General features: G+C 27.5%; 1 protein-coding gene across 4 annotated transcripts in view; it reads left to right on the top strand.

Annotated features, from left to right (window-relative positions):
- The window catches only part of LOC122272800 (dual specificity testis-specific protein kinase 2-like), a 51817-nt gene that overhangs the window by 18401 nt on the left and 20510 nt on the right, over positions 1–12906 (top strand). For all 4 annotated transcript variants that reach the window (XM_087159944.1, XM_087159942.1, XM_087159945.1 and 1 more), the window contains one exon: positions 1415–1498. In XM_087159944.1, the coding sequence (XP_087016070.1) occupies positions 1415–1498 (84 nt within the window). The remainder of the gene's footprint in view (positions 1–1414; positions 1499–12906) is intronic.

Genomic DNA, 12906 nt, shown 5'->3' with positions numbered 1-12906 from the left:
CTGTCATACACTAACATGCAGTATGCTTTTCTACTACAAAATGAATACTAGTGGTCTATTCTATTTAAAGGGCTAACTATGTTACTCTGATGATCATTGTAAAAACCTCTTAACTGGATATCATATAGTGTATTACAGTATTGTTATAAGTTGAAGATATTCAAACAGATTTCATGGATGTCTATTTTGTTTTTATATTATGCCAGGATTTTTTCAGATGAACGTAAATAACAATTTCATAAAATACTGTATTTGTTCTTGAGCTATGATTAATTATAAATTTTTATGTTGCTTAGTTTTTATGTTGTTGTAATCCTTTCTCAGTTACTGAATCATTTATTCAAGTCTCAAAGAAAAGTTAAAATATTCAGATGGAGAGCTGAAAATGTGTACTTTTATACAGTTCTTTTTTTATTTTATTTTTATTTCAAAAACTATGGCATGAGCATAAACAATTATATGATTTCAGACAGTATAGTGAAAAGCCCCACTTTTTCTAAAGATATTTTTCTATGTATTTGTTCTTTAGTATTGTTTCCAGAATTTCTGAAATTTCTTTTAAATAATAGCACAATTCATATAAATATCTTGTTGTGTATTCAGAAATCACTCTTGTTGCATTCTTCCAAAAACTCTAATTTGGCTTACTGTATTCTCCCAAGCTCTTCAACTGTACAACGTGAAAAAATAAAATTTATAGATGATCCTGTTTCCAAAGTTCTATTTTAAGTGCTTCTATACGCCGTCACTTGCCTATTTAGAAAAAAAAATTGGAAAAAAAAAGAAAAGGTTAAGACAGAGAAGTGTTTTGTTGGCACAGGTTCGAGTTCTGCTGGGAGCTTGACAAATTGAACAACTTGGTGACAAATTGAACAACTTGATTGTTTATGGAGCAAGGTGCATGTTAAACCTGTCATGAATAAAAGGTAATTATGTGGTATGGTAGTTAAGAAAGAAGAGTATCAGATATTTAGGGTTCACACCAGCAATGAAAGTTTAATGTCCCAATAGGACCACCTAGGTATTCATTAAGTTTTTAAAAAAAATTTTAATGATGAACAAACTTGAGAAAACAATCAATCTGTTCAATTTACACATCAAAAATTATTGCCATCTATAATACCCTAAAACTAATTATAGATTCATTAGCTCATAATGATTGAAGGTAAGTATTTATTAAAATTAAGTATAAGAAAGCTAAAAATAGAGTAAACTTAGACGTTAAAATGCTGAGATCAAATAAATAAATGAGGAAAATAGAGAAAGTAAGACCTAACAGAATACAAGATTAAAAATTGTAAAGTTTTAAATAACTAAATTATGGAATTTTAAAGTCAATTCCGAAGGAACAAAAAATATTATTTTATTTATTAATAATTCCTGAATAAAAAGGTCTAAGTCTGTTTTATTTTAGGCTGATGTATTTTCCTTTGGTATTATCATGTGTGAAATTATTGCAAGAATCGAAGCTGATCCTGATATTTTACCTAGAACAGAGGTATTTTTTACCTTCTTAAATAGTCTACTTTTATGATATAAATTTACTATTTTTCATGCTTGCACATAAAGCAAAAGAAATTACAAGCAAGACTCAAAAGCTTTAATTGTATTTAATTTTCGGCCTAATGTTTAAAATAGCCAATCATGTTATTCAGATATGAGACTTGATATTCTGCTCTTTTTTAATTTTATCTAATATTCTATTTTTAATTTATATATTTCTGAGTATGTTGAAAAAATAACCCTATTGCTGAAATTTTTCAGTCATTCAACTTTCAAAATGTGTCAAAACTATTCAAATAAAATTTTGATTTCATTGATTGATAGAGATTAAAGTCACGTGCATGCAATTTAGATTTTAAAAAGTTTGCTTATTAGTAAATTAATTCCTTTATTAGTTTTTTGTAGGTTGTAAGTGTTTGTCAATTTAGTTTCAGTTTCTATGCTCAGCTTTGTTTTTTTATTTATATTCATTGTGTCTGTATGCAATACTGAAATGTTATTCAATTTAAACTTGTAAGATTCCAAGGATAATTCAGTTTTTCCAAGATAATTTAAACATTTTACTGATGATACACTTTCTGAAGATCTATTAATGATATGATGTATAAATTATGTTTCAAAAATTGCTGTAAATTATTATGTAGCCTTATATTTGATGCTTTTTTCTCCCATAAAGCAGTATTTACGAAATATTTTAATTTGTTATCGATTGTATCTTATGTCTTGAATTTACCGCTGAAAAGTATTTGTGTAAAAGTACTTTTTTCTTTGTTTACATTTGTCATTCATGAAATAGCCATGTTTTAAAGCTGAAAAATTACTTAGGAGATAATATTTGTTATATAATCCTACTACTTATTACCACAATTCTTGTGACAATTTATATAATATTTAATAGGATTAATTGGTGTTGTGGTTTGTGTTGTCGATCCCGAGAGCTATGCCGGCGGGAGCTTTGGCTCCTGGTAGGGTCACCCAAGCCGGACAGGTCGGAGGGGAGACACCAGACAAAGAGGAACCCCCTGGTCCTCCACGTTGGGGGTTGGGCGTGGGGCTAACAACTCCACCTCGTAAAAACCAACATGTTTCAAAATCCAAAGAAGTAAATGCCGGACTGCCTTCATGTAATTTGACCAGGAAACGTTCAATGGAAATGAGATTTGGGTACTGGAATATACGCACTCTCTATCAGAGTAAAAATCTGCAACTACTGATCGAGCAAATGGACTCGTATAGATTGGACATTGTTGGCTATACAAGAAATGCGCTGGACTGGTAGTGGAGTCTTGGAAAAGAGAAGACACACGCTTTTTTACAGTTGTCATAAAACAAAACATTTATATGGAACTAGCTTCATCTTAAATAAAAGACTCAGCCATCTGGTTATTGATTTTCAAGCTATCTCCCCTAGACTATGTCTATTACGCTTAAAAGGAAGTTTTGCCAACTATTCCATCATTAATGTATACCCATGCAGCAGAGATAAGTATTAATTACGTGAAAATAACGTTAAAATGCCACAAGGTTTAGAGCAAAAAAACGTTTTTTCGAAGCGTTTTATTTACGATTCAAGTGGTAGTTTAGAATTAGTTAAAAAAACGTTAATATTTGGGCTGTTTTTAACGTAAAAATGACGGATTTTTGCCTTTATTTTGACCAAGGTGAATTTCGTGACCAATTTTTCACGTGATTTTAACCAAGCAGGTTTCTTTTTTAACGCATATTTTACGCTTTTCTCACCAACTATTTACGTTTATTTTTGGTTCTATAAATTCGTTTCTTTCACCATGAATATTTACGTGTTTTTAACGCTTATTTTTATTAAAATAACGCACATTTAACGTTATTTTAACCAAAATACAAACGGATTTAATCCGTACAATTTACGTATTATTATCAATATTTTTAACGCTTATTTTGAGTTAGGTGAATTAATAAATTTTTCGCGTAAATTTAACTAAATTAATTTCAATTTTAACGTAATTTTAATTTTTTTAACTAAGAAGGGAAGAAACCATTCCGTATTTTAATGTTTACGCTGCACTAATTACACTAAAAAATATAGCATTTATTTTTTATTTAAAAAAAACTTTTAATTCTTATCAAACTAAAACAACTCAAAACAGCCAATATTAATGCTTTTTTTAAAGAATCCTAGAAAAAGCTTTTTGTTTTTAATCTCACACTTTTTATAAATTTTTACAATTCAAATTATAACTCAACGAATATGGAATGCAAATCTTACTACCTCTTCACAGCAACATACTAGTTTATTTACGAAGTTTCATGTCTCTCAGGAATTTTTAAAATTTTTCATGCCTAAAAGTTTGTAATATAAAGAATTGGTAGGAGAAAAAATTACTCATTACTTACATGATTTTCCAAACCCCTATGGAAAAAATATTATTTTTTTTTAGTTCAAATTAATAATTAAGAAGTCTACTGCTCTCCTTAAATCCATGCTTCCAAATTGCTTGCTTGAAATTATCTACTCTTCTAGAATGCTTTTGGGTTATTTTTTTTTTTTAAATGCATATTTTTTAGTTTTTAGCTTGAAAAATTTAACTAAAATTTACTTTAACACACACACGAAGTAAAAAAATATATATATATATTAACCAAATTTACCATTTGATTTGTTTACTTACAAAAATTACAATTTTTCTAAGTCATATGTTCGTAAAAATTACAATTTTTAATCCAGAAGAGCAGTTAACTTAATAATTTTAAATACAGAAAAAAACATTAAATCATATAAGATTTATTAAGTTTTATTTATTATACAACTATCATACAATATACAGATTTACAATTATAACACATCGCCACAGATCAGAAATATATCTATTCATAACTTCTTCCACCCCGCTGTTAGTATCACCTCTTCACTGCAATGTACCTGGAAAACAAATAACTATTTTAGCATATGAAAAAAAAATATGCCGGACAATAATATTAAAATGTTTCAACCAACAGTAGATTTCTAAAACGAAGCAATACTGACTAGATAAAATACAGAGTTAAATAAAATGTAAAAAAAAAAGTATTAAAACTGTTTATTATTTTCATGGAATTTCTACTAAATATATATCGATTGAGTACATCCAAATATTTAGATATAAGAAAATCTATTTTACAAATTTTAGTCACATATTACACGACAAAATTACATACATATACAGCACAAATCTGAATTAGAATAGTATTTCATAAATTTTTTTATCCTAGCTAAATCTTACATTGAAGCCAGCAGTAAGTTATAAACAAAACATAAAATTATTTTTTGTGTGGCTCAGAGGAGAACTCCTCCAGGCTTTTAGTCTGGTGTTGTCGGCTGCTATGGTAACAAGTAAGAGCACATTTCTAATGGGGGAACAATGGAGAAATAAAGGTGTCAATTGGTTTACCCCCGGTGATCTGAAATCAAGACAAAACTATTCACAAAACACCCCTATTTGAAATGACTTTTTCTCATAACCACAGTACTTGCCACGACACGTGCCTGTTGTCAGGTGAAGTTCTCCTAAAAGTTGCACTATACTTTCTGTTTATTTACTTATCATCAGAATTTTATTTTCCTCTCTCATTTTTTTTCTTGCTCCTTCCTTAGCTGCAATTTTCATTCCTCTGCAGAATATTTTGCAAGAACTTTGTAGTTCAGAAACACAATTCCATTAGTTTCAGTTATGTAATTTTTAATTTCTCATTTATTAAAACAGTAAAAATACTATGCCTTTTAACACAAACAGTATCTTTAATATACAAAAGGAGTAATTTTAACAAATTCAGTAATTTATTAAACTATATATTATTTAGTTCAAGTGAAGAATTACATTTTACAATTGCCTCTGTTAATGCTTTTTTAAACAAAAAATGGTTAATTTGAAAGTTCTTTAATTACTGGAAAATCACTGCTAAAACTTAACACTTTACTCCAAAATACATTAGAAAGCTGTTTGGAGATTTAGAAATTCATTTCCACAACGAAATTCTTAGTAATGGTGGGGCATTAACTTCCAGGGTGGGAAAAATAGGTTCTGTGTTCCTTGACCTTAGTGTGTTACTATCAGGTTGCTTGGGGGCAGTAAATACCTTATTTGTTTAAACCACTTTAAAAGGACAGGATAAAAAAATTTAAAAGAAAAAAAAACTTTACACACAAAACACAGTTTTTGGAGAAATATTTTAATAAATATTTCGTCGAAAAATTTGATAAAATGAAAGGAACACAATGGTGTTAGTTAATTGTAGCAACATGACAGAATGTTTGGAGTAATGCAGTATAGCAATTTTGGACTATAGAAACAATTCGGAGGAACAGCTTTAAACTTAAAATTGTTTAACAAAATAATAATTTTAATCTTGGAACTAATTAGAAATTATCGTTCTTAATGCTGCATATATATATATGAGCTAACTTATTTAAAGTTGTGAAAACAAATATATTTTTTTTTGTCAAACTGTAATTCATATAGTTTGTAGTAATGATAATTTCCATTGCATGAACTACTTAACTTACAAGATATATAAGTTTTCTGCAATATAAGACATTTAACATAAATTTTACTTAATAGTTTTTGTTAAAATAAAAAGTTTGAACATAAGTATGCTAAATGTATACAGTATAATGCAAGAAATTATAATAAATTAATGAAGACTAGTCAGCCTAACTCTTTTAGAAAAAAGTAAGCATTTTTTGCAACCTTGATATACACAATGAATCGTGTTTTAAAACATTTTAATCATTAATACTTTAACACCAAATAATAAACACAAAAACATTCACTTGGTAAAAATAAGATATTTAGATAAAAGATGTTTTCAAACAGTATGAAATCAAAAATTTTTTCATTTAATGTAAGCATTATAATATAGTGCAGAAGTTATTGAAAAAAAAAAACTTTATAAAAATAAAAGTTATTATTAATATTTCTTTTATTGTGATGATTATTTACAAAATGCAAAGAAGCAAATAAAGTGTGTGTTTTCCCACCAACAAAATATGAGAATATCACCCATAATGTGATACTATGATACTTTATAAAAATAAAGTATCATAGACAGATATATCATATAAATAGAAAATATCATAGGTATAGTCATAGATATAAAATCATTGATTAAAGTTAACAATATTGAAAGTTCAATTTCTCATATGCGGAATTGTAGAAAACTGCAGATGTACAGAAATAAATAAATAAATATAAACATATATACAATTGTTTTTTTTTTAAAAATTAAAACAAGGATAATTTGAAATCTTGTGGCAGAATGTTTTTGAACTATCTGCGACTAAACTCTCCAGCACTAATATCTAATTGCAAAATACATTTAATACAAACAAACACACATGTTGCTAATTTAAAATGGCTAATACGCTGTGTTAACAAAAAAATAATACTGATTTTCTTAATTTAACATGAAATATTTTTTTTTAATATTATGGGTGATATTCTCATATTTTGTTGGTGGGAAAACACACACTTTATTTGCTTCTTCACATTTTGTAAATAATCATCACAATAAAAAAATATTGAATATCATGAAATCCATAGTAGTAATTGCCCCCCCCCCAAAAAAAAAATATGATGTAATTATGTAAATTGGACTGCTCAAAAGCGTGTTACACTTTGAAATTCGGTTGTAATAAATAATATCGTATAAAAAAATATTAGATTTAAAAACTAAGGAGAAATCAACATCTATAACTTCCAAAAATTAGATAGAATTTCAAAAAAATAAATAGATAGCCTTAAAAAATAGATACTCAAATGCACGATTCGAGTTTTCCATATTGTTTAAATATATCAAGATGGTTAAGAACCAAATGAAAATCAGTATCAATAACTGCCGAAAATATCATCGAAACGTTACGTCGATTTATGATATTATCGGTGAAAATTGAGTGTGCCAAAAAACTTATTATAAAAATGCATGATTCAAATATTGCATGTTCAAATATTTCTGTAAAAAAGAAATGCAATATTTTCTTCTTTTCAAGAGAAAAATCCATAGCTGCCAACCTCTAGTTATAAAAATGCAGATGATAGACAAGAAAAATGCAGAAGGCTCGCAACTGAATACTAATTACTAATAAATTTATTTTTAAAAAAATACTCCCCTTTTTTTTAAAACAAGAAAAGGTAAAAAAATTTTTTAAAAATTTTGACCAGCTACTTGAGGGTACTATATTCATTTATTAATTCTAATAAAGGGAAATATATAAAATTTTAAGACATATTAAAATTAGTTTAATTACACTATAATAGTATGCACTATATATAAACTCAATGGAAATTACGGAGAAAGAATTACATTAAAAAAATTTTTTTTTGCAAAGATCCTTTAGTAGCACCTTTTGCTTTTACTAAAAATTCTTTCAAAACAATGTATTTCTTCTTTAGACTTAATTATTAAAAGTTTTTCGAGCAGACTGCTCATCAGACATTGATGAGCAGAATTGAGTCCTAGTTTTTTTACCACAGAAAACACCCTTTCGCATTCAGCATTGCTGTGGGGTATAGTCAATACAGTATGACTTAAAGAAAATACTAGCTATCGGGCAACCGGGTAAAATGCAGAAGATCTTATCTTCTGAGCGTAAAAGCAGAAAAAAATAGCTAAAATAAGTAAATATGCGGATAGCTTCTGCAAAATGCAGAAGGGTTGGCAGCTATGAAAATCTCTCTACAAGAACTATGTAAAATTCTGCAACAATGTCACCGTGTCGCTCCGATTCTGCCACGGAGATTTGAAATGCTGAGCAATTTGTATAAATCTTAATTCCCCGAGAATTTCCAATTGATGTTGTTTATTCCTTTTATAATTCATTTGAATGTTTGCCAAATGTTTGGTTTGCCTCAGCCTTTAAATGATTCATCATGTATGATCGCTGAAGAATTCATAAAAGCAAAATAGAAGTTTCAGAATTTGTTTAAACTTATCGAGGACTACGAATAAAAAGACTAATTTAATACAGATAAAGCACATATTTTTTAAGTGCCAGTGAAATAAAACATTGGAACAGCAAATATAGTGGAGGTAAAAACAGTAACAGTTTACCATTCTACTTGATACTAACGGTGAATCTTACACCAGAAACTTTTATTATAAATTAGTTGAATAGTGCAAATGCTGATGATTGTGCATCAAATCATTAGGATTCTACAGTACATGCAAAATATATTTACAATATATGATAATTCATTTTAAGAGACAAGTTTTTGAGTACTTTTATTTGTTGTTATTGAAGCATGGGCAGCCTATGTAAACAATTTTTAATTACTATTTTTAATATCAGTAAAAGTTATTTGAAATAATTTTTAACAGTTGATTTGTTCATGTTTATAACTTCAAGAAATTTTTTTTACCCATTTTTAAGAACAAGAAAAAAGGAAACAATTCAAATACAGTTATTTCTTTAGACATACTTAATTCAGGAACCTTCAAATGAGACTTGATGGAGCTTCATACTCAAAGCCAGATCCTTTCCAAAGATCTTCCTCAGAAGTACATCAATAGATTATGAAAAAGAAAATTCATTCAGTTAATACGTTTAAAAACATAGAAATTATTCAAACATATTTTGTTTTGTTTATACGGGCACATTTATTATTCAGAACTAGAGAGGTAAGGAGTAATGGTTTGGCAGAATGTTAGCTAAATAAAATGGTGAAATGCAGAATATATATTTATAGTAATATTTTTAAAAAAAAAAATTCATTAATAAATATTTTTTACGAATAAATAAGTTTATTTATAATTGGAAATTACTCCATGCTTATCTATATTAGTGGAATGGGCTAAAGGGAAAACAAAAAATTAAACAAGAAATACTTATAAAAAAACTAAAGTTATAAAGTAAAATAGAAAAAAAAAATATCATAATTGTTGCAACAAAGCTTCTATGCTAAGAATAATATTTTCTCCAAAGCAGTATCCATAAAGCAACATTAACTAAAATATAATCTATTTGAAATATGTTATTAAAATGCTGTGTTACTAACAAAAACAAAAGATTATATACAAATGTAAAACAGAAAAATCTATTTTAATTCTCAAAATAAAATTTTAAAGCTTTACATCTCAGCTTTCCAATTATCATATTTTCCAGATAAGAATAAAGTCAATAGAAACCTTCTTAATTACTGTGTCATACACTTAATAAAAACAAAGTTTTTTAGAAATGTAAAAAGCTAAGTAAAAACCAAGACAAAAATTGTTTAAAAGAAAAATCTAGCAATAAAAATTTCAATTGAACTTTTTCACCTACAAGGGGTCTGTCTACGTTTTTCTGAGAGGTACCTATTTTGTAAAAATTTAGATATAATTTGAGAAAAATTAAAAACTATATTAAAAAATCAACACAAAAATATGGATTTATTGTTTCTTAAGGAATACAAAAATAAAATTATAAGAAAAAGTATTTTGTGAAACTACTGTTTTTCCTAAAGTTGATTTTGTGAAGGTACCGCTAAACGGTAGTAAATCCGGCCTAGACAGACCCCTACCTAGGCATGTTTTTAGAATACAGTAACTATAAAAGAATTAAAAAGGTTTTAAACAGCAATGTAAATTTAAATAAAAGCTTGAATAAGAATAATTCTAAAGATAATTTAATATTGAAAATTAGTGCAATTATTTTCCTTATCGTGTTAGCTGATAAATTTCAAAAACTGTTTCAAAAATAAGAAGAAAAATTTCCAGTAAATGTTCAACTGGGTGTTTTTTTTTTTTTTTTTAAGATATCATGTTGCAAAATAAATAGTCAAAAGACTATTTTGTCCATGTGAGATTTTCTCTTGCAATAGCTTGTAAAGACGATACTTCCACGACATTTTGGCTGAAGAACCATCTGCTATAAACTCTTGTAAAATTTACACCAATCAAGCGTGTTTAACCCTCGGTTCTTTAAAAAAGTAAATTTAAAAGAAACTGCCATGAATCACAACTGCTACTACTCAACTGTTTTAAAAATGCAACAACTAATAGTTTTAATACTTTATAAGACAATAGTAGGTAAGTAGATAAGACAGCTCAAATTAATAACAATATGACAGGACTGTTTCACACATAAAACTTGTCTCGTCTTATTTGCTAATAAAAATGCCATCTCGTACTGAGTAGGCAAAACAGAAAGAAGAATCTGCCGGTGAATAATCACTATATCTTCTAAGCAACTTCCATGCAGCAACCAGGAGGAACTAAAAAAAATTAACGAACGGAGATCAACTTGAAGAGTATAACTCGTAGCTACATTTCGCACACCTTTACATATTCTTTTAAAAAGTTAGCAGTTGGCATAACTGCTCACAATACAGAAGTAACCCTAATAGGGGATTAAAAGTTTAATGAGTATTTCTATGCTGTTACCTATGGCTAAATATTCATAAACTTTCAGCGATCCACGAAAAATTAAATTTCTCAGAATGGGAGTAACTCAAAGAATATAAGTTGTAGCAACCCTCAGGAAAACTTCTACTACATACTTCTTTTTAAATTTTTACAAAGTACAAAATCTTATTATTTTTTTTTTTTGCTTCAACATTTTTAGTTGGCACAAACTAGTTCAAATAGGGAAACATCCCCTTTTATTTGATTCATTAAATCAGGGGATAAATGAAATGAACAACAGCAGAATAATCAGCACATGTTGGCAACTTCTGGTATCGGAGAAACTGAAAGAAAGAAAAAAAATCACAGAAAGGGACCAACTCGAAAGATATAACTTGTAACCATCTGGCAAACATTTATGTTTTTTTTTTTTTTTTAAAACTTCAAGTTTACATCTATTTTGTAGCTTGGCTATTGTAGTTAGTGCAACAGATTAAGATATGGAAATATCCCCTAAAATTAGTGAAACAGAAAAATTTACATTATAAATCCAGCTAAAATTCTTTTCTACTCTGGAAAATTTGTTTATCATCACCTGTGGCAGAATAATCAACAAGTCTTGGTAACTTCCAGTGGCTATCATCACAATGAAAACAAAACATGGGTAGAAACTCAAAGGGTATATTTTGTAGCCACTACCCCCTGGCAAACCTCTACATGTTTTCTTTTTTAAATGTATGCAAGTTTGAAATCCACAATAGTAGGTACAACAAATCACAGATGGAAAATATTCCCTCTACTCATATTTTGGTTTGTGAAGTCAACCATGATTAATAACATTTAAGTATTATCTTCAGAATATTGCTTATAATTGTTACTTTTTGTTAATTGTTATTTATTATAGCAACAAAATTTGCCAGGTGAATAAAATAATGCAGCAGTAATTTAATAATTTTGATAATTAAAGCTTTAAAACGGAAATTTTCTTTACATAAGATCGCAACTTCAACTAGTTTAACTTATTTCAGATTAATATTCCTTCATTAAGCTTAGGTCCATCAGAATACTTTTAAAATATTCATGATTTTATTAAAAATATCTCAACTGCATAGCAATCGTATATAAGGGTCTGTATTTCATCTCTTTACATTTTATGCTCAGTAAATGAGAATCAACAAATTCTCTTGCTTTTTTCCAAAATCGTTACGTTTTGTCATAGTTTGTTAAACTTCGCAAATGATAGGCTTAGAATATTTGTGTTTTTTTCAAGTAGAATTAACTACAATAATTATTTACTTTTTTTTATAGTGAAGCATTATAATGAATTAACATTCTAAATAGTAATAATTAAAGTAAGGAATAAAAGAACTTACCATTGAATTCGGCGTATGTAAGTACACTATAGAATAGCTATATCACGCGTGCAACACATGTAAATAAGCGTTGTCTAGTGTAGGGGTAGCAGTCCCTGTGTAGAAATTGTTCCCACGGAAAAGGAGTGAAAAGTTGAAACTCAGTATCATTTAATGCATTTGTAAAACGAAAACTCAAATAACTGGAAGCAATGTGGAACATTACTTTTGAATCTACATTGTGAATCAATTTTTTTCTCGTCTATTTTTGATTTTTCATCTTATTTTTCTTATTATTATTCTAATTAAACCTGGAATAAAATGCTACATTGTAGAATAACTTTCATATAATATTTTTAATAAAGTTAAATAAAACTGTCCAGCATTTTTAAAAAATTATTACTATTTTACATTTTTAAAAAATTATTACTATTTGTTATGTAGTGTTATTTTCATTTCAGAGATATAATAGTATTTTATTTTAACTAGTATAATATTATTTGAATAGCTTGTACATAAAAAAACCCGATTTTATTGCTTTTTAGAATTTTTATGAATTCATAAAAATTGTTGTTTTATGCTCTGGAAATCTAAAATTTTTATAACAATAATTTATTATTAAAAGAAAAACATGAATAAATATTATAAATTAAGATAACTGCTCCGGAAGACATACAAGATTATTTAAAATACGTGATTATTTATTTTAAAACTTTAC

This window comes from Parasteatoda tepidariorum, chromosome 3, assembly GCF_982258835.1.
Source record: "Parasteatoda tepidariorum strain Cologne lab strain chromosome 3, Ptep-v5.0, whole genome shotgun sequence".
Taxonomy (NCBI): Eukaryota; Metazoa; Arthropoda; class Arachnida; order Araneae; family Theridiidae; genus Parasteatoda; species Parasteatoda tepidariorum.
This window is presented reverse-complemented; position numbering and strand designations above follow the sequence as displayed.